The sequence below is a fragment of the Salminus brasiliensis genome, chromosome 18, assembly GCF_030463535.1.
Source record: "Salminus brasiliensis chromosome 18, fSalBra1.hap2, whole genome shotgun sequence".
Classification (NCBI taxonomy): domain Eukaryota; kingdom Metazoa; phylum Chordata; class Actinopteri; order Characiformes; family Bryconidae; genus Salminus; species Salminus brasiliensis.
Window position 1 is genome coordinate 350,264 of NC_132895.1, and position 20,039 is coordinate 370,302.

At 41.1% G+C, this 20,039-nt stretch overlaps 1 protein-coding gene across 1 annotated transcript; it reads right to left on the bottom strand.

Moving 5' to 3' along the window:
* Positions 1 to 78: 78 nt before the first annotated feature.
* On the bottom strand, positions 79 to 19,379 carry oatx (organic anion transporter X). Its single transcript, XM_072661448.1, has 10 exons — positions 18,672 to 19,379; positions 12,270 to 12,373; positions 11,332 to 11,486; positions 11,034 to 11,202; positions 10,090 to 10,213; positions 9,801 to 9,916; positions 8,033 to 8,247; positions 2,777 to 2,885; positions 1,869 to 2,075; positions 79 to 1,727 (listed from the first exon to the last, which is right to left on the bottom strand). The coding sequence occupies exons 1-10, from the start codon at positions 19,065 to 19,067 to the stop codon at positions 1,619 to 1,621; spliced, it is 1,704 nt and encodes a 567-aa protein (XP_072517549.1). The 5' UTR covers positions 19,068 to 19,379; the 3' UTR covers positions 79 to 1,618.
* Positions 19,380 to 20,039: the final 660 nt, after the last annotated feature.

The window sequence follows — 20,039 nt, forward strand, 5'->3', positions numbered from 1 at the left end:
GAGAGCCATCATCTGTGTGAACTGTGGGAATGTAAGACATTCTTTCAAAGAAGAAAACAAAACCATAAAAACCTGAAATGGAAAGAAATGATGAACTTTATTTTCTGCTGCTCTTTCACACCCTCGCGTGACATCACTCAGATTCCACTCTCACTTCTTTAGACCCTGAACACATGAGCCTCATCTCAATTCACACAGAACACAGAGGCCTGGGGGCGTCTCAGCACACTGATGATACTCAAATGGTCGAGTGAGCATCACACTGAACACTCTCTCTCTGCCAGTTAAGATGGTCTTACAGGTGTGAGGCAGAGCCAGCCGCGTCCTCGCTAGGCCGAGATCTTCATCTGTGTGAAGTTGGAGTACAGTGGGTCAGAACCTGCACCCAGTATTTCCTCTTAAAATCAAACACGACAGCATGAGAATCAGAGTGTGATCCGTCCTCCAGTCCGGACTCCGGACCCTCCACACTTCTGCTCCAGACGTCTGTTTTAGTGCAAACACCTAGATCTCCACTTTCAGCACCACCTCCGCAGACAGGGCTGCTGTAGAACAGTGAGTAGGCTTAAGCTCCTCTATAACGTTCTTATATGAGAGCTGCAGACCTCTCTCTCTCTCTCTCTCTCTCTCTCTCTCTCTGATCATACAGAAACGCAGACTCAGCAATAATAACAAAATGAAGACAAACCATTGTGTCCTCAGAACGACACCTAATCAAACACATCAGTGTTAAATCAATAACACTCAGCGGTTCACAGCTGGGAGAGAAGAGGCTGCAGAGACTGTTCATGAAAACATAAAGTGTAAAAAAGAAAATGCTATGATGCTGCTGATCTACAGTATTAGTCTAGAACCATGAAATACAATGTCAGAAAAACTAGAACCCCCAGAATGAATCTCTAATAACATTAATATCCAGTATGAAGCTCTAATAACATTAATATCCAGTATTAAGTTCTAATAGCATTAATATCCAGTATGAAGCTCTAATAACATTAATATCCAGTATGAAGCTCTAATAACATTAATATCCAGTATGAAGTTCTAATATCATTAATATCCAGTATAAAGCTCTAATATCATTAATATCCAGTATAATGTTTTAATAAAATATCAGAAATAAAGTTTAATTTAAATATTTTAGCAAATAATGACAGTGTATTGTTTATTTTATTTTTAGCATTTATTAATTTCTTAGAGTCAAAAAAGTGCAATATTGATTAGATATCTAACTGTTCCTAACAAGGACCTTTATTAATCTAAATTATTAAGAAGAGAACTGATTTCAGACTGAGCAGTACAGTATATACAGTAGTGTATATACTGAGGAGGATATACAGTAGTGTATATACCGAGGAGGATATACAGTAGTGTATATACAGTAGTGTATACACTGAGGAGGATATACAGTAGTGTATATACCGAGGAGGATATACAGTAGTGTATATACAGTAGTGTATACACTGAGGAGGATATACAGTAGTGTATATACTGAGGAGGATATACAGTAGTGTATACACTGAGGAGGATATACAGTAGTGTATATACAGTAGGGGGGCTGTATGTTACTGGAGTGAGTGATGAAGTAAATGGGGGATGAATGGATGAATGGAGTGTCTCAGGGTGCAGCTGATTTCCCGGCTTCGTGTTCTCCTCTAGTCTGTTCCACCACCTCCAGAGCCACCGTCTCACTCTGTACCTGCTTCTGAAAACTCTGCCCCTTTCCCCTGAAACACAAAACCACCCCAACATCACCAGTGAGTGCAAGCAGAAGGTTGGGGTTTCTAATAAAGTGGCCAGTGAGTGCAAGCAGAAGGTTGGGGTTTCTAATAAAGTGGCCAGTGAGTGGAAGCACAGTGTGGAATCACCATTTCTCCTCCACGTCCTCTATGGTGTCCAGCAGGGGAGTGCTGAGTGTTTCTGGGAGGAGGAGGGCAGTGATCCCAGCCACCATGGCAGAGCCTCCGTACACTATACTGGGTAAAGCAGGCAGGACCTCATCCAGGATAAGAACAGCTGGAGCAGCCATGGAGCCCACCCGGGCCAAAGTGGAGGCAAAGCCCATCCCAGTCTGCCTGTGCACACACACACACAAACACACACACACACCAACCAGTGGTTCACTAGCAGACATTCAGGAGCTGTAGTAAGCTGATATGAATCTTACAGCCCTGCTGACCATTACACACACACCACTACACACACACACACACACCATTACACACACACACACCATTACACACACACACCATTACACACACACACACCATTACACACTATGAATGCCATCAGTGTCTCTGTGAATCTCTGGTGTGTTTGTGGGGTTTTTCTAATCTGTCTTCCACACTTCAGTCACTCAGCCTTTATCTTCACTCAGCAGCTTCAGGATCACGCTGATGCTCCACTGACTGGAACAGGGAGAGCGGCGTCTCCGTCATTCCCACTGAACTGATAGAAAAGGTATGGGTGATCCAGTGGATCCTTAGTTTTTTATCTCTGTGTTCCAGCAGAGTGCCCTCTGGTGGCACTCAGGGTGTTAACGGACTGCCCGGCGGTCTCATCTCCACAAACACAAACCCACCACCCTCTCTGTCTCAGCCTGGCTCCTAGAGCACATCCAGATCCATGGACTAGCCTCTGTTTGCCCCAGTTCTGAACTTTGGATTGTTTTATTTCGTAAAAGTGTGTGTGTGTGTGTGTGTGTGTGTGTGTGTGTGTGTGTGTGTGTGTGTCAGTGGGTCAGTACAGTATTGATCGGCCTCAGTGTGACACTGACCTGATGACGGTGGGGTAGAGCTCTCCGGTGTACAGGTAAACACAGGTAAAGGAGGCGGAGGTAAAGCCCTTGCCCAGCACAGCCAGCGTGGTCCGTACGATCTGCATGTCTGTACGGCAAAACATCGATGCAGTGACTGCTACACACACCTTCCCCCGAGCAGACAGGGTTCTACAGAGTACTGACAGTATATATGGCAGAACTTGTGTTTGGTACTCTAAAGAACCATTTACAAAAGGCTTCCTTTTGTTCTAAAATGTATTTTTTTTTCATTTGAGGTTTTCTTTGAAGTTCATTCTGCTTTTTGCAAGTGTTTAAATCACAAACAGCCATAATTTACCCTTTAATATTCATATCTGGAACATCAAACATCCTCTGATCTCTGATCACATGTTCTCTGAACTCCTGTTCTCTGATTTTCTGTTCCCTGATCACCTGTTCTCTGATCTCCTGCTCTCTGATCACCTGTTCCCTGATCTCTTGCTCTCTGATCTCCTGTTCTCTGATCTCCTGATCTCTGATCACCTGTGCCCTGATCTCTTTTTCTTTGATCTCCTGTTCTCTAATCCCCTGTTCTCTGATCTCTTGCTCTCTGATCACCTGATCTCTGATTTCTTGCTCTCTGATCTCCTGCTCTCTGATCTCTTGCTCTCTGATCTCTTGCTCTCTGATCACTTGATCTCTTGCTCTCTGATCACCTGATCTCTGATTTCTTGCTCTCTGATCACCTGATCTCTGATCACCTGTGCCCTGATCTCTTTTTCTTTGATCTCCTGTTCTCTAATCCCCTATTCTCTGATCTCTTGCTCTCTGATCACCTGATCTCTGATTTCTTGCTCTCTGATCTCCTGCTCTCTGATCACCTGTTCTCTAATCTCCTGTTCTCTGATCTCCTGTTCTCTGATCTCTTGCTCTCTGATCTCCTGTTCTCTGATCTCTTGCTCTCTGATCTCTTGCTCTCTGATCACCTGATCTCTGATTTCTTGCTCTCTGATCACCTGTTCTCTAATCTCCTGTTCCCTGATCACCTGTTCTCTGATCTCCTGCTCTCTGATCACCTGTTCCCTGATCTCCTTTTTTTTGATCTCTTGCTCTCTGATCTCCTGTTCTCTGATCTCCTGTTCTCTGATCTCCTGCTCTCTGATCTCTTGGTCTCTAATATCTTGCTCTCTGATCACCTGTGCCCTGATCTGTTTTTCTTTGATCTCCTGTTCTCTAATCCTCTGTTCTCTGATCTCTTGCTCTCTGATCTCTTGCTCTCTAATACCTTGCTCTCTGATCTCCTGATCTCTGTTTTAGTCACATGGGAGAACTAAATAGAAAAAAAATCCAAATGATTGTAAATAAAAGCAGATATGATATAAAATCCTAAGATATTACTGTCAGATATTTCTTCAAGGCCTAACTACCCTTACTTCCCTAGTCCCACCGATCAGAAAGCAACATTGCTGTCATTGTTATTCACAAACGGATTATTAATGATTAACCATTTAAAACATGTGAGGTGTGTATAAAGCTTAATGAGGGTTGTCTTGTTCTAAAGTCTTGTTGTGTGAAGTTATTAACTTTACTCTTTTTGCCCTTCGGCCCACCACAAACACAGCCTTTTACCCCTCACCCACCCAAGGCAAACAGTTTGTCTTTGTCCAATGTCCAAAGCCACCATCCAAAACTATCATTTACAGCCTCGGTTTATCTGTGAAAAGATGTTCTCTCTGATCACCTGTTCTCTGATCTCCTGCTCTCTGATCACATGTTCTCTGATCACATGTTCTCTGATCACCTGTTCTCTGATCTCCTGCTCTCTGATCACATCTTCTCTGATCTCCTATTCTCTGATCACCTGTTCTCTGATCTCCTGCTCTCTGATCACATGTTCTCTGATCACATGTTCTCTGATCTCCTGTTCTCTGATCACCTGTTCTCTGATATCCTGCTCTCTGATCACATGTTCTCTGATCACATCTTCTCTGATCACATCTTCTCTGATCTCCTGCTCTCTGATCACATGTTCTCTGATCACATCTTCTCTGATCTCCTGTTCTCTGATCACCTGTTCTCTGATCTCCTGCTCTCTGATCACATGTTCTCTGATCTCCTGCTCTCTGATCACATGTTCTCTGAACTCCTGTTCTCTGATCTCCTGATCTCTGATCACCTGTTCTCTGATCTCCTGCTCTCTGATCACATGTTCTCTGAACTCCTGTTCTCTGATCTCCTGATCTCTGATCACCTGTTCCCTGATCTCCTTTTCTTTGATCTCCTGTTCTCTGATTTTCTGTTCCCTGATCACCTGTTCTCTGATCTCCTGCTCTCTGATCACCTGTTCCCTGATCTCCTTTTTTTTATCTCTTGCTCTCTGATCTCCTGTTCTCTGATCTCCTGTTCTCTGATCACCTGTTCTCTGATCTCCTGTTCTCTGATCTCATGTTCTCTGATCACCTGTTCTCTGATCTCCTGTTCTCAGATCACCTGTTCTCTGATCTCCTGCTCTCTGATCACCTGTTCTCTGATCTCCTGCTCTCTGATAACATGTTCTCTGATCACATCTTCTCTGATCTCCTGCTCTCTGATCACATGTTCTCTGATCACATCTTCTCTGAACTCCTGTTCTCTGATCTCCTGATCTCTGATCACCTGTTCTCTGATCTCCTGCTCTCTGATCACATGTTCTCTGAACTCCTGTTCTCTGATCTCCTGATCTCTGATCACCTGTTCCCTGATCTCCTTTTCTTTGATCTCCTGTTCTCTGATTTTCTGTTCCCTGATCACCTGTTCTCTGATCTCCTGCTCTCTGATCACCTGTTCCCTGATCTCATTTTTTTTTATCTCTTGCTCTCTGATCTCATGTTCTCTGATCTCCTGTTCTCTGATCTCCTGCTCTCTGATCTCTTGGTCTCTGATCACCTGATCTCTGTTTTAGTCACATGGGAGAACTAAATAGAAAAAAATCCAAATGATTGTAAATAAAAGCAGATATGATATAAAATCCTAAGATATTACTGTCAGATATTTCTTCAAGGCCTAACTACCCTTACTTCCCTAGTCCCACCGATCAGAAAGCAACATTGCTGTCATTGTTATTCACAAACGGATTATTAATGATTAACCATTTAAAACATGTGAGGTGTGTATAAAGCTTAATGAGGGTTGTCTTGTTCTAAAGTCTTGTTGTGTGAAGTTATTAACTTTACTCTTTTTGCCCTTCGGCCCACCACAAACGCAGCCTTTTACCCCTCACCCACCCAAGGCAAACAGTTTGTCTTTGTCCAATGTCCAAAGCCACCATCCAAAACTATCATTTACAGCCTCGGTTTATCTGTGAAAAGATGTTCTCTCTGATCACCTGTTCTCTGATCTCCTGCTCTCTGATCACATGTTCTCTGATCACATCTTCTCTGATCTCCTGTTCTCTGATCACCTGTTCTCTGATCTCCTGCTCTCTGATCACATGTTCTCTGATCACATGTTCTCTGATCTCCTGTTCTCTGATCACCTGTTCTCTGATATCCTGCTCTCTGATCACCTGTTCTCTGATCTCCTGTTCTCTGATCTCATGTTCTCTGATCACCTGTTCTCTGATCTCCTGTTCTCTGATCACCTGTTCTCTGATCTCCTGCTCTCTGATCACCTGTTCTCTGATCTCCTGCTCTCTGATCACATGTTCTCTGATCACATCTTCTCTGATCTCCTGTTCTCTGATCACCTGTTCTCTGATCTCCTGCTCTCTGATCACATGTTCTCTGATCTCCTGCTCTCTGATCACATGTTCTCTGAACTCCTGTTCTCTGATCTCCTGATCTCTGATCACCTGTTCTCTGATCTCCTGCTCTCTGATCACATGTTCTCTGAACTCCTGTTCTCTGATCTCCTGATCTCTGATCACCTGTTCCCTGATCTCCTTTTCTTTGATCTCCTGTTCTCTGATTTTCTGTTCCCTGATCACCTGTTCTCTGATCTCCTGCTCTCTGATCACCTGTTCCCTGATCTCCTTTTTTTTGATCTCTTGCTCTCTGATCTCCTGTTCTCTGATCTCCTGTTCTCTGATCACCTGTTCTCTGATCTCCTGTTCTCTGATCTCATGTTCTCTGATCACCTGTTCTCTGATCTCCTGTTCTCTGATCACCTGTTCTCTGATCTCCTGCTCTCTGATCACCTGTTCTCTGATCTCCTGCTCTCTGATAACATGTTCTCTGATCACATCTTCTCTGATCTCCTGCTCTCTGATCACATGTTCTCTGATCACATCTTCTCTGAACTCCTGTTCTCTGATCTCCTGATCTCTGATCACCTGTTCTCTGATCTCCTGCTCTCTGATCACATGTTCTCTGAACTCCTGTTCTCTGATCTCCTGATCTCTGATCACCTGTTCCCTGATCTCCTTTTCTTTGATCTCCTGTTCTCTGATTTTCTGTTCCCTGATCACCTGTTCTCTGATCTCCTGCTCTCTGATCACCTGTTCCCTGATCTCCTTTTTTTTTGATCTCTTGCTCTCTGATCTCCTGTTCTCTGATCTCCTGTTCTCTGATCTCCTGTTCTCTGATCTCCTGCTCTCTGATCTCTTGGTCTCTAATATCTTGCTCTCTGATCACCTGTGCCCTGATCTGTTTTTCTTTGATCTCCTGTTCTCTAATCCCCTGTTCTCTGATCTCTTGCTCTCTGATCTCTTGCTCTCTAATATCTTGCTCTCTGATCTCCTGTTCTCTGATCACCTGATCTCTGTTTTAGTCACATGGGAGAACTAAATAGAAAAAAATCCAAATGATTGTAAATAAAAGCAGATATGATATAAAATCCTAAGATATTACTGTCAGATATTTCTTCAAGGCCTAACTACCCTTACTTCCCTAGTCCCACCGATCAGAAAGCAACATTGCTGTCATTGTTATTCACAAACGGATTATTAATGATTAACCATTTACAACATGTGAGGTGTGTATAAAGCTTAATGAGGGTTGTCTTGTTCTAAAGTCTTGTTGTGTGAAGTTATTAACTTTACTCTTTTTGCCCTTCGGCCCACCACAAACACAGCCTTTTACCCCTCACCCACCCAAGGCAAACAGTTTGTCTTTGTCCAATGTCCAAAGCCACCATCCAAAACTATCATTTACAGCCTCGGTTTATCTGTGAAAAGGTGAAAGTCTGTTTAGCTGCTCTGCCTTTAAGAGATCTTCTCCATCCGGCAGTGTTTACAGACAGCATCACGTTCACTATTACAAATGATCGTTCATTTCCTCAGTCAATCAATATTCTCACCTTTAGGGACAAATATGTTGGCAAAGATGACGGACGCTGACGATAGGAGACAGGTGGCCTGCGTCAGCCGCCGGCCCAGGTAGGTGAGCATGGCCAGAGCCACCAGTTTGGCGGGAAAATCCACAGCACCAAAAATGATCTGCATCAGGTAGATATTCACCCCGAACTTCTGCAGGTCCATGGCCAGACCATAATACGCAAAACTGGTGGAGAACCTGTTAGAGAGGTTCCACACAATCAGTTCTGTGTGTGCTTCCCTATTACACATCCATAACCATCCAATTAATGATCTAATTAATTAGCACTGGAGCAACTAGCATGATGCTAACAGCAGGCGGAGGTGTTCAGTTCAGACTCTGATAGACATTACGTACATAGCATAGCATTACGTACTTTCTGACACGCTATGACATCACTGTGTAGCCCTGTAGTCTTTCCTGTTTGTAAATATAGCTCTTATTACTGTTTTAACAAGTTATTAATGTTTTATTTTTGAATATTCATGTGCGTCACATCGCCTCAATCACAGCCCAACACTCTGCCGTATTGGTTCCGCTCTAATTGATTCTGTAATCTTATTGGTTTAAACTCCTGTCAATCAGTCTCGCAGGACCAGCAGCAGGTAGGGAGCTCCTCAGACTGCTCAGCAAACATCTGCAGCTTTCTTATGTGGGTATTCTTGGTTTGCTGCTGCAAAAACAGGCCATGTTAGCACGTTCTGTTAGCATGCTAGGCTAGCTAGTGAAGTCCAGTTCAGTTGTAGGTGTGAAGCCGCGAGCCTGTCTGCAGGTCGTTGGTGTTGGTTAACTGGACGTATAGGCTGAGTAAAGGACTGTGCAGGACACGGACAGTGTCCCTGAGGAGCTTCGTCTCTGCACTGAGAGCACGGTGTGGGAGGGACACTGCCCTGCGTAACTGGACATTTCCTCACTCCGCGAGCCGATACCCTCCTCCTCATTTCCCTACCGGACTGGTCCGGCTGCATCCAGAACAGTACCATAAGGCTGTGAGTGCTGCGGGCCTTTTCATTCCTTTGCTCTTGTTCTGAGTGAAGCAGCTGTTAGAGTCAGAGCCTCGCCTCACCCGGATCAGGCCTACAGCTCTATATCTATTTTTCTGAATGTCATTTTCGGCCTGGTTGTGTGTGTGTGTGTGTGTGTGTGTGTGTGTGTGGGCCCACCGCTAAGTCAGTATATTGTTAAAGCCTAATAGTGTTCAGGATCCTTTAAGCTAAAATTGTAGAGTACTATTTGTGGTAGAGCTTACAACCTTCATAAGAGGTACATATCCAGACTTCTATGATATGAAGCATCATTTTTTATAATAAGGCTATATTCATTACTATTCATTTGAGTAAACTGAATTGTTTTTATAACACATATCTTGTTTGATTAACTGTTTTAATTAGTATGTGGGGGTAGTGTAAATAAGGAACACATTGTAGTTTTTTACATGTCGGTGTATTAGAGCCCAGTAAGTCAACGTCCCTATTTTAAAAGGGATAAACCCTAAAATATCTTCACATGGTCCATATTGTGGGGAGCCGGGGCCCTGCCTTATGCTTGGGCGTTTAGGTGGGTTGTTACAGCTGTTATCCAGAATGTGAACTGAAGTACAGAGTAGAGCTAAATTCAGTAGCAGTGTCTGTACATGACTCCATGTTCTAGATAACAAGTGAGTTCTACCGTGTCAGAAATTACAGAAGCTCTGTATGTCTGCAGAACTGCATTTATCCTAACGGTCGCTGTAAGACTGGGAGGGTTCCTACCAGACCACCACGATGCACATGGAGATTCTCCTCATCACCGGGGTGCGCAGCAGGTCGTAGGCTGTGTACACCGTCTTACTGGACTGAATTTCCTTGTGCATGTGGGACTGAAGAACCTGAACACAAACAGAACCCTTTATCATTTATTTATTTATTATTATTGATTGAAACATCTTTCAAAAGTCAAACGTCACCAAACTTTTGACCCCTTTTGATCACTGTGTTCTGTTAGAGGATTCAAGTGTAAAGAACACCTTTAGAACCGAGGAGGGGCTTCACTGCTCTTTACCTCCAGAGTGATTTTCTCCGTCATCTCCGGCCTGCCGTTGATCCGAGCCACGCGGTGCAGCTGCTTCAGAGCTTCACCTGACCGGCCGTTCAGCACCAGCCAGCGGGCGGACTCAGAATACCACCTGAACACAGTACTGAGTGATTCATATAGAGTACTGAGTGATTCATATAGAGTACTGAGTGATTCATATAGAGTGATTCCTACAGAGTACTGAGTGATTCATATAGAGTACTGAGTGATTCATATAGAGTGATTCCTACAGGGTACTGAGTGATTCCTACAGGGTACTGAGTGATTCATATAGAGTGATTCCTACAGAGTACTGAGTGATTCCTACAGGGTACTGAGTGATTCCTACAGGGTGCTGAGTGATTTCTACAGAGTACTGAGTGATTCATATAGAGTACTGAGTGATTCCTACAGGGTACTGAGTGATTCATATAGAGTGATTCCTACAGGGTACTGAGTGATTTCTACAGGGTGCTGAGTGATTCCTACAGGGTACTGAGTGATTCATATAGAGTACTGAGTGATTCATATAGAGTACTGAGTGATTCCTACAGGGTACTGAGTGATTCATATAGAGTGATTCCTACAGGGTGCTGAGTGATTCCTACAGGGTGCTGAGTGATTCATATAGAGTACTGAGTGATTCCTACAGGGTGCTGAGTGATTCCTACAGGGTGCTGAGTGATTCATAGTAAATACTGAAGAATTCATAGTGGATACTAGACGATTAATAGTAGACGCTACTCAATTCATACAGGATGCTGAATGATCCATTAATTAATTCACAGTGGATGGTAGAGTAAGACGGACAGCTCAGTGTCAGGCCTGCAGTAGGTGTAGGTGTAGCTCTGGGTCTGGTGGTGTCTGGAGGAGTGAACTCGGGGTGTGTCTGTCTCTAATGCTGAGTGGGGATTGAATGTTGGGGTTCTCACCAGCTGTAGAGGAAGAAGACGAAGAACGGGGCGCAGACGGCCACATGCAGCTTACGCCAGTCCTTCAGACTGTAGGCCACCCCAGCCAGGATCACCTGTCCAAAGGTGAAGAAGAAGGAGGAGATGGTGCCCACCAGCGTCCGGCTTTTGGTAGGGATCCACTCAACCTCTGCAAACACACGGAGACTTTATAGCTTTATTATTCACATTAAAATAGTGCTCCCCAAAATCTGCCCCCTCCACTCTTTCCACTCATTTGCATCAAACCATCATACGACTGGTTAAACACCCTACTCACTGAGGGAGACGGCGTTTAGGATGATCCCGGAGACGGACATGCCGGTGAGGAAGCGAAAGGTGCAGTAGGCCAGGTAGGATGGGGACAGAGCTGTAAAGGAGCCCAACACGGCCAGCTGGAAGTACGACCAGATCAGCAAAGCCTTCCGTCCGAACCTTCAGCACAGAGGACAAAAAAGTAGAAAGATTTAAAAAATAAATAATGTTCAAATAAAATAAAATAAAAATAAATTAAATATAGCAATGCTCAAAGCCTTTCTTTCTTAAGAGGAATTTCTCAGCTGTCCACAAACTTTTGACCTGTACTGTATTTTCTGAGAACGCTGCTAAGCGCACATGCTCTGGGTTTCTGGTCTCCTGTGGAGGACTGGCGCTCAGCCGTGGGGCAGAATAAACCCCAGCAGATATTCATACAGCAGCTATTTAGACAATGTTAATCCTCCTGTTCTAGCTAATCAGAACACGCTGAGAGAACCTGATTACAGGAGCTGAGCTTCAGCGTGTTTCAGTGAACAGAATGATTTCACCAGTCCAGACTAATTACATAAACTAATCAATAATCATAATTAACCTCCTGCCTGTAGGTACTGCTCAGTAATCCCTGTGATAAGAGTCACTAAACAAAGAGATACACAGTGCCAATATTACTGCCAATCACACAAATTGATTAATCATGACTAATCACAGACGATGTGATGTCACGACCAAATATGCAAACAATGTGATTAGTCACCACTAATCCTACGGAACATTTTGATTAATCACGACAAATCAAAAAGAAATAAATCCTTATTCACAAACATTCCTTCAAAATGAGAAGATCACGTCTATCAGGGTGAAGTGCTTAAATGACTCCACTGATCACAGCGAGGCCGTCGCTGTAGATTATTACTCTGTTAGGTTTTTAATCAGCACAGCATCGTTCAGGGCTTAGCTCACCTGTCCGACAGTCCTCCGAATATAATGGCACCCGTCAGAACTCCACCCATGTAGATGGTTTGGCTCATCTGCTTCAGCGGCCGCAGTTTACACACCAGATCCCACTGAGATCACGGAGATACAGCACTTATCACCACCAGCTTCACTCTGCGATTCTCCAGGATGTGAATTTCATGTAAAGGTTCTGGAACAACCCTGGAGTACCTGACCCTTTCTCTTACTGCCCCTTAAGTTCTAGATATGACCATGTAAGTGGGATGTACAAACACGGTTCTAGGTAAACTATTATTATTAATGCATTTCTATTAAGATTTTGTTCCTGCAGGAATTCTAACTGCATGAACGGTGGAACTTTTCAGTGGAAATTTTCAAGTCAATTAGTTTTTGCACCCCTACTAGCAACACCTGGGATACCATAGCAACCACCTAGCAACCACTTAACAACCACCTAGCAACTAGTTGGGATAGTACTGGCATAGAAACTGTAGCAACATCTTGGAGCAACATGTGAAAAAAATGTGAACCCCTGGCTGCGCATCAAGGACACCCACTCTGAGAACCACAGCTGAAGGGAACCCAAAGGTTCTTCTGTGGAATAATTCCATAGACGCCTAATGTCCATCCTGAAGCCTGACAGTTATTCGAGTTCAGTTAGTGTGCAGCCAGGACAACCTGCGTACTTCTGATTTTTCATAAAGCTATGGAAGGTTTCTTTGTTTGAACAGGACAGCTGCCTCAGCGGGGATCTGCACTCTGAGCACAGGAGGCCGGTTTGATTTGGGCTGGAGATCCGTGGTGGATAAGAGAGTATAAAACACACAGCTCAGGTTACAGAGCTCACTCTTCTAATCTCAGAAACTGTCCTTCAGGGCTGATCGTCTGCAGCTTACCTGCACAGTGTAGCAGCTGTGATTCTCCTGTCGGTTCACATGAAGGTGGAAAACCACGAGTCAACAGGACAAAACCAGCAAAATTCAGGTTCATTAATAAAAACTCCTGCAGAGTCCAATTGAACAATAACTCCACTACTGATATGAAGTCGATGCTGGTTTCATCAAATACAGTACCATACTTTCACTACAGTACAGTTTCAGCACTTTAATTGAGTTAGATTGGGGTACAGTACCATACTTTCACTATAGTACAGTTTCAGCACTTTAATTGAGTTAGATTGGGGTACAGTACCATACTTTCACTACAGTACAGTTTCAGCACTTTAATTGAGTTAGATTGAGATACAGTACCATACTTTCACTATAGTACAGTTTCAGCTCTTTAATTGAGTTAGATTGAGATACAGTACCATACTTTCACTATAGTACAGTTTCAGCTCTTTAATTGAGTTAGATTGAGATACGGTACCATACTTTCACTATAGTACAGTTTCAGCTCTTTAATTGAGTTAGATTAGGATACAGTACCATACTTTCACTATAGTACAGTTTCAGCACTTTAATTGAGTTAGATTGGGGTACAGTACCATACTTTCACTATAGTACAGTTTCAGCACTTTAATTGAGTTAGATTGGGGTACAGTACCATACTTTCACTACAGTACAGTTTCAGCACTTTAATTGAGTTAGATTGAGATACAGTACCATACTTTCACTATAGTACAGTTTCAGCTCTTTAATTGAGTTAGATTGAGATACAGTACCATACTTTCACTATAGTACAGTTTCAGCTCTTTAATTGAGTTAGATTGAGATACGGTACCATACTTTCACTATAGTACAGTTTCAGCTCTTTAATTGAGTTAGATTAGGATACAGTACCATACTTTCACTATAGTACAGTTTCAGCACTTTAATTGAGTTAGATTGGGGTACAGTACCATACTTTCACTATAGTACAGTTTCAGCTCTTTAATTGAGTTAGATTGAGATACAGTACCATACTTTCACTATAGTACAGTTTCAGCTCTTTAATTGAGTTAGACTGTAATACAGTACCATACTTTCACTATAGTACAGTTTCAGCTCTTTAATTGAGTTAGATTGGGATACGGTACCATACTTTCACTATAGTACAGTTTCAGCTCTTTAATTGAGTTAGATTGAGATACAGTACCATACTTTCACTATAGTACAGTTTCAGCTCTTTAATTGAGTTAGATTAGGATACAGTACCATACTTTCACTATAGTACAGTTTCAGCTCTTTAATTGAGTTAGATTGGGATACGGTACCATACTTTCACTATACTACAGTTTCAGCTCTTTAATTGAGTTAGATTGAGATACGGTACCATACTTTCACTATAGTACAGTTTCAGCTCTTTAATTGAGTTAGATTGGTATACAGTATCATACTTTCACTATAGTACAGTTTCAGCTCTTTAATTGAGTTAGATTGGGGTAAAGTACCATACTTTCACTACAGTACAGTTTCAGCTCTTTAATTGAGTTAGACTGTAATACAGTACCATACGTTCACTATAGTACAGTTTCAGCTCTTTAATTGAGTTAGATTGGGGTAAAGTACCATACTTTCACAACAGTACAGTTTCAGCTCTTTTAATTGAGTTAGACTGTAATACAGTACCATACTTTCACTATAGTACAGTTTCAGCTCTTTAATTGAGTTAGATCGGGATACGGTACCATACTTTCACTATAGTAAAGTTTCAGCTCTTTAACTGAGTTAGATTGGGATACAGTACCATACTTTCACTATAGTACAGTTTCAGCTCTTTAATTGAGTTAGATTGAGATACAGTACCATACTTTCACTATAGTACAGTTTCAGCTCTTTAATTGAGTTAGATTGGGATACAGTACCATACTTTCACTATAGTACAGTTTCAGCTCTTTAATTGAGTTAGATTGAGATACAGTACCATACTTTCACTATAGTACAGTTTCAGCTCTTTAATTGAGTTAGATTGGGATACAGTACCATACTTTCACTATAGTACAGTTTCAGCTCTTTAATTGAGTTAGATTGGGGTACAGTACCATACTTTCACTATAGTACAGTTTCAGCACTTTAATTGAGTTAGATTGGGGTACAGTACCATACTTTCACTATAGTACAGTTTCAGCTCTTTAATTGAGTTAGATTGGGATACAGTACCATACTTTCACTATAGTACAGTTTCAGCTCTTTAATTGAGTTAGATTGAGATACAGTACCATACTTTCACTATAGTACAGTTTCAGCTCTTTAATTGAGTTAGATTAGGATACGGTACCATACTTTCACTATAGTACAGTTTCAGCTCTTTAATTGAGTTAGATTGGGATACGGTACCATACTTTCACTATACTACAGTTTCAGCTCTTTAATTGAGTTAGATTGGTATACAGTATCATACTTTCACTATAGTACAGTTTCAGCTCTTTAATTGAGTTAGATTGGGGTAAAGTACCATACTTTCACTACAGTACAGTTTCAGCTCTTTTAATTGAGTTAGACTGTAATACAGTACCATACTTTCACTATAGTACAGTTTCAGCTCTTTAATTGAGTTAGATTGGGATACGGTACCATACTTTCACTATAGTACAGTTTCAGCTCTTTAATTGAGTTAGATTGGGGTAAAGTACCATACTTTCACAACAGTACAGTTTCAGCTCTTTTAATTGAGTTAGACTGTAATACAGTACCATACTTTCACTATAGTACAGTTTCAGCTCTTTAATTGAGTTAGATCGGGATACGGTACCATACTTTCACTATAGTAAAGTTTCAGCTCTTTAACTGAGTTAGATTGGGATACAGTACCATACTTTCACTATAGTACAGTTTCAGCTCTTTAATTGAGTTAGATTGAGATACAGTACCATACTTTCACTATAGTACAGTTTCAGCTCTTTAATTGAGTTAGACTGGGGTACAGTACCATACTTTCACTATAGTACAGTTTCAGCTCTTTAATTGAGTTAGATTGGGGTACAGTACCATACTTTCACTATAGTACAGTTTCAGCTCTTTAATTGAGTTAGATTGGGGTACAGTACCATACTTTCACTATAGTACAGTTTCAGCTCTTTAATTGAGTTAGATTAGGATACGGTACCATACTTTCACTATAGTACAGTTTCAGCTCTTTAATTGAGTTAGATTAGGATACGGTACCATACTTTCACTATAGTACAGTTTCAGCTCTTTTAATTGAGTTAGACTGTAATACAGTACCATACTTTCACTATAGTACAGTTTCAGCTCTTTAATTGAGTTAGATTGAGATACAGTACCATACTTTCACTATAGTACAGTTTCAGCTCTTTAATTGAGTTAGATTGAGATACAGTACCATACTTTCACTATAGTACAGTCTCTTCTCTTTAATTGAGTTAGATTGAGATACAGTACCATACTTTCACTATAGTACAGTTTCAGCTCTTTAATTGAGTTAGATTGGGATACAGTACCATACCTTCACTATAGTACAGTTTCAGCTCTTTAATTGAGTTAGATTGGGATACAGTACCATACTTTCACTATAGTACAGTTTCTGCTCTTTAATTGAGTTAGATTGGGATACAGTACCATACTTTCACTATAGTCCAGTTTCAGCTCTTTAATTGAGTTAGATTGAGATACAGTACCATACTTTCACTATAGTATAGTATCATACTTTCACTATAGTACAGTTTCAGCTCTTTAATTGAATTAGATTAGGATACAGTATCATACTTTCACTATAGTACAGTTTCAGCTCTTTTAATTGAATTAGATTAGGATACAGTATCATACTTTCACTATAGTACAGTTTCAGCTCTTTAATTGAGTTAGATTGGGATACAGTACCATACTTTCACTATAGTACAGTTTCAGCTCTTTTAATTGAATTAGATTAGGATACAGTATCATACTTTCACTAGGCCGTGTTTGACAGCCATCATGTTCCCTTTTTTATCAGTGAATGTTTTATTGTAGGTCAGTCAGCGGTCCAGCTGAAATAGTATTTACATTGTGAGAATTTGGCTCAAATCTATTTGATGATCCATTTATAAGTCCTTGACGAGTGAAACTCACTGGCACACTGACCAAATGTTCATGTTTGTCTGAACACTGTGACCTAAATATGGAGATTCAGTACAAAACTGAAGGCAGTGTGGAACTGTGATGAACACCACAGATACCAGCAACTCAGCAAAGCACTGCAGTTGAACACATGATGGAAATGGCAGCACTAAAGAGAGAAGGTGAGGTACCATCAACATTATATTACCTTATATTAAATAACAACCTTTAGCAGAAGCAAATATTCAGTATTCAGAACTTCATACTGGATATTAATGATATTAGAGCTTCATACTGGATATTAATGTTATCAGAACTTCATACTGGATATTAATGTTATCAGAACTTCATACTGGATATTAATGCTATTAGAGTTTCATACTCGGTATTAATGTTATTAGAACTTCATACTGGATATTAATGATATTAGAGCTTCATACTGGATATTAATGTTATCAGAGCTTCATACTGGATATTAATGTTATCAGAACTTCATACTGGATATTAATGTTATTAGAACTTCATACTGGATATTAATGTTATCAGAGCTTCATACTGGATATTAATGTTATTAGAACTTCATACTGGATATTAATGCTATTAGAGCTTCATACTGGATATTAATGTTATTAGAACTTCATACTGGATATTGATGATATTAGAGCTTCATACTGGATATTAATGTTATCAGAGCTTCATACTGGATATTAATGTTATCAGAACTTCATACTGGATATTAATGTTATTAGAACTTCATACTGGATATTAATGCTATTAGAGTTTCATACTCGATATTAATGATATTAAAACTTCATATTGGATATTAATGCTATTAGAGTTTCATACTCTATATTAATGTTATTAGAACTTCATACTGGATATTAATGTTATTAGAGCTTCATACTGGATATTAATGATATTAGAGTTTCATACTCGATATTAATGTTATTAGAGCTTCATACTGGATATTAATGTTATTAAAACTTCATATTGGATATTAATGCTATTAGAGTTTCATACTGGATATTAATGTTATTAGAGCTTCATACTCGATATTAATGTTATTAGAGCTTCATACTGGATATTTATGTTATTAGAACTTCCTACTGGATATTAATGTTATTAGAGCTTCATACTGGATATTAATGCTATTAGAGTTTCATACTCGATATTAATGTTATTAGAACTTCATACTGGATATTAATGTTATTAGAGCTTCATACTGGATATTAATGTTATTAGAGCTTCATACTGGATATTAATGCTATTAGAGCTTCATACTGGATATCAATGTTATTAGAGCTTCATACTGGATATGAATGCTATTAGACTTTCATACTGGATATTAATGTTATTAGAACTTCATACTGGATATTAATGTTATTAGAGCTTCATACTGGATATTAATGTTATTAGAGCCAGGCTGACTCACCTCAGACACTATGGTGGAGATGAACTCTTTTCTCTCGTAGGTCCAGCCGTCCAGGCAGGTCTCAGTCTCGTTAGTGTTTGGTTGAGAGTGGCTGAAGTTCTGGTTGAGGAGATGCCACTGAGTGGTGGTGTATCTGCTACATTTGGACAGTTTGGAGTCCTCCAGGGGGATGAACGCTCGCAGGACATCAGCCTTGCTCTGCTCGGATAGATTTTGAGCCTCTGCAAAGGCAGTGACATTCGGTATTTTGCAGTAATGTCCAGGAATACCTGCAGTGAAGTTGTTGAGTAAGTTCTGGCTGGCCATCAGAAGGCCAGGTATGGACAGCAAAGCAACATGGATCAGCTGGAAACGTCCAAAACCTCCAATTTCATCCAGAAGGTCAGCAAAACCCATATCAGGTTCTTCTGCAGCTCAACTGTACAGGAATTCTGTGCCGCAGCCGTGTGAAGAAGATCAGCACCTTTCAGAGCTCTTCACTCCTCCTTCTGCACACGCTCTTACAACATCATTCAAACTCAAATAAACCTGCCAGACCCCTGCAATCATTACGGTTGGGGGGGGTTAATGGTTGTCAAGTTGTCGGTCACATTCCTTTCCCCACGAGAGGAACATCTGCTCTGACGTTCTGGAAAAAATACTGACACTGCAGATGGGCAGTCTGTCCAGTTGGGAAGTTCAGAGTGGACAGGAGATGTAAAACTGACCGGGACACATCGCTCACGGACGCTCGGCCTGTAATTACTCCCCATATTTTCAACAAACTGCTTTAAGTCTCAAATCCCTCACAGTGGAATGTGAGTAAAGAGCTTGTTCAGAACAAACCCAACGACACCCTAATCCCAAATCCCATCCTGAAGCCTGGAGAGAGCAAGCAGTGGTCAGATACAGCTGAGGTGGGAATTTGACCTACACTCCTCATGGACGGGAAGGCCATTGCAGTTTGGACTTTCAGTGGGGGTTTTTTGGGGTCAGAACGAGTGACATCACACATCTTGTTTAAATGTTTTGGGGTCAAAATGATCCTCACAGCACAGATAACAGTGGGCCCAATGTTTCTTACCAAGTTGGACCTTGACCAGACACTTTTGGTCACCATCAACAAACTCCTGTCAGAGTCCTGTTTGATATTTGACTCTTCTTGGCAGAATCGAGTTTCATTAAATGGGATGGATTTCTGGAACAAACCTGACTGTTTGATGTGTGCTTGGGGGCACTGTCCTTTTGGAACTCCCAACTGTGACCAAGTTTTAACCATCTAACTGCTCACTGTTTAAACTATAAGTTCCTTAGGAACCTATTAAAGTGCTCTGAGGAACCTTCAAGGAACGGATTTCTTTCCTTAAAGCACCTTAAGAGGTTCCTCCA

Excerpts from the sequence above, each read along its gene's own strand:
- oatx (XM_072661448.1), bottom strand. The coding sequence starts at position 19,067 with ATGGGTTTTGCTGACCTTCTGGATGAAATTGGAGGTTTTGGACGTTTC. Across the intron at positions 8,248-9,800 it reads ATGTGCATCGTGGTGGTCTG|GTTCTCCACCAGTTTTGCGT; the intron begins GTAGGAACCCTC and ends CCTCTCTAACAG. Across the intron at positions 2,076-2,776 it reads CTCTACCCCACCGTCATCAG|GCAGACTGGGATGGGCTTTG; the intron begins GTCAGTGTCACA and ends GTGTGTGCACAG.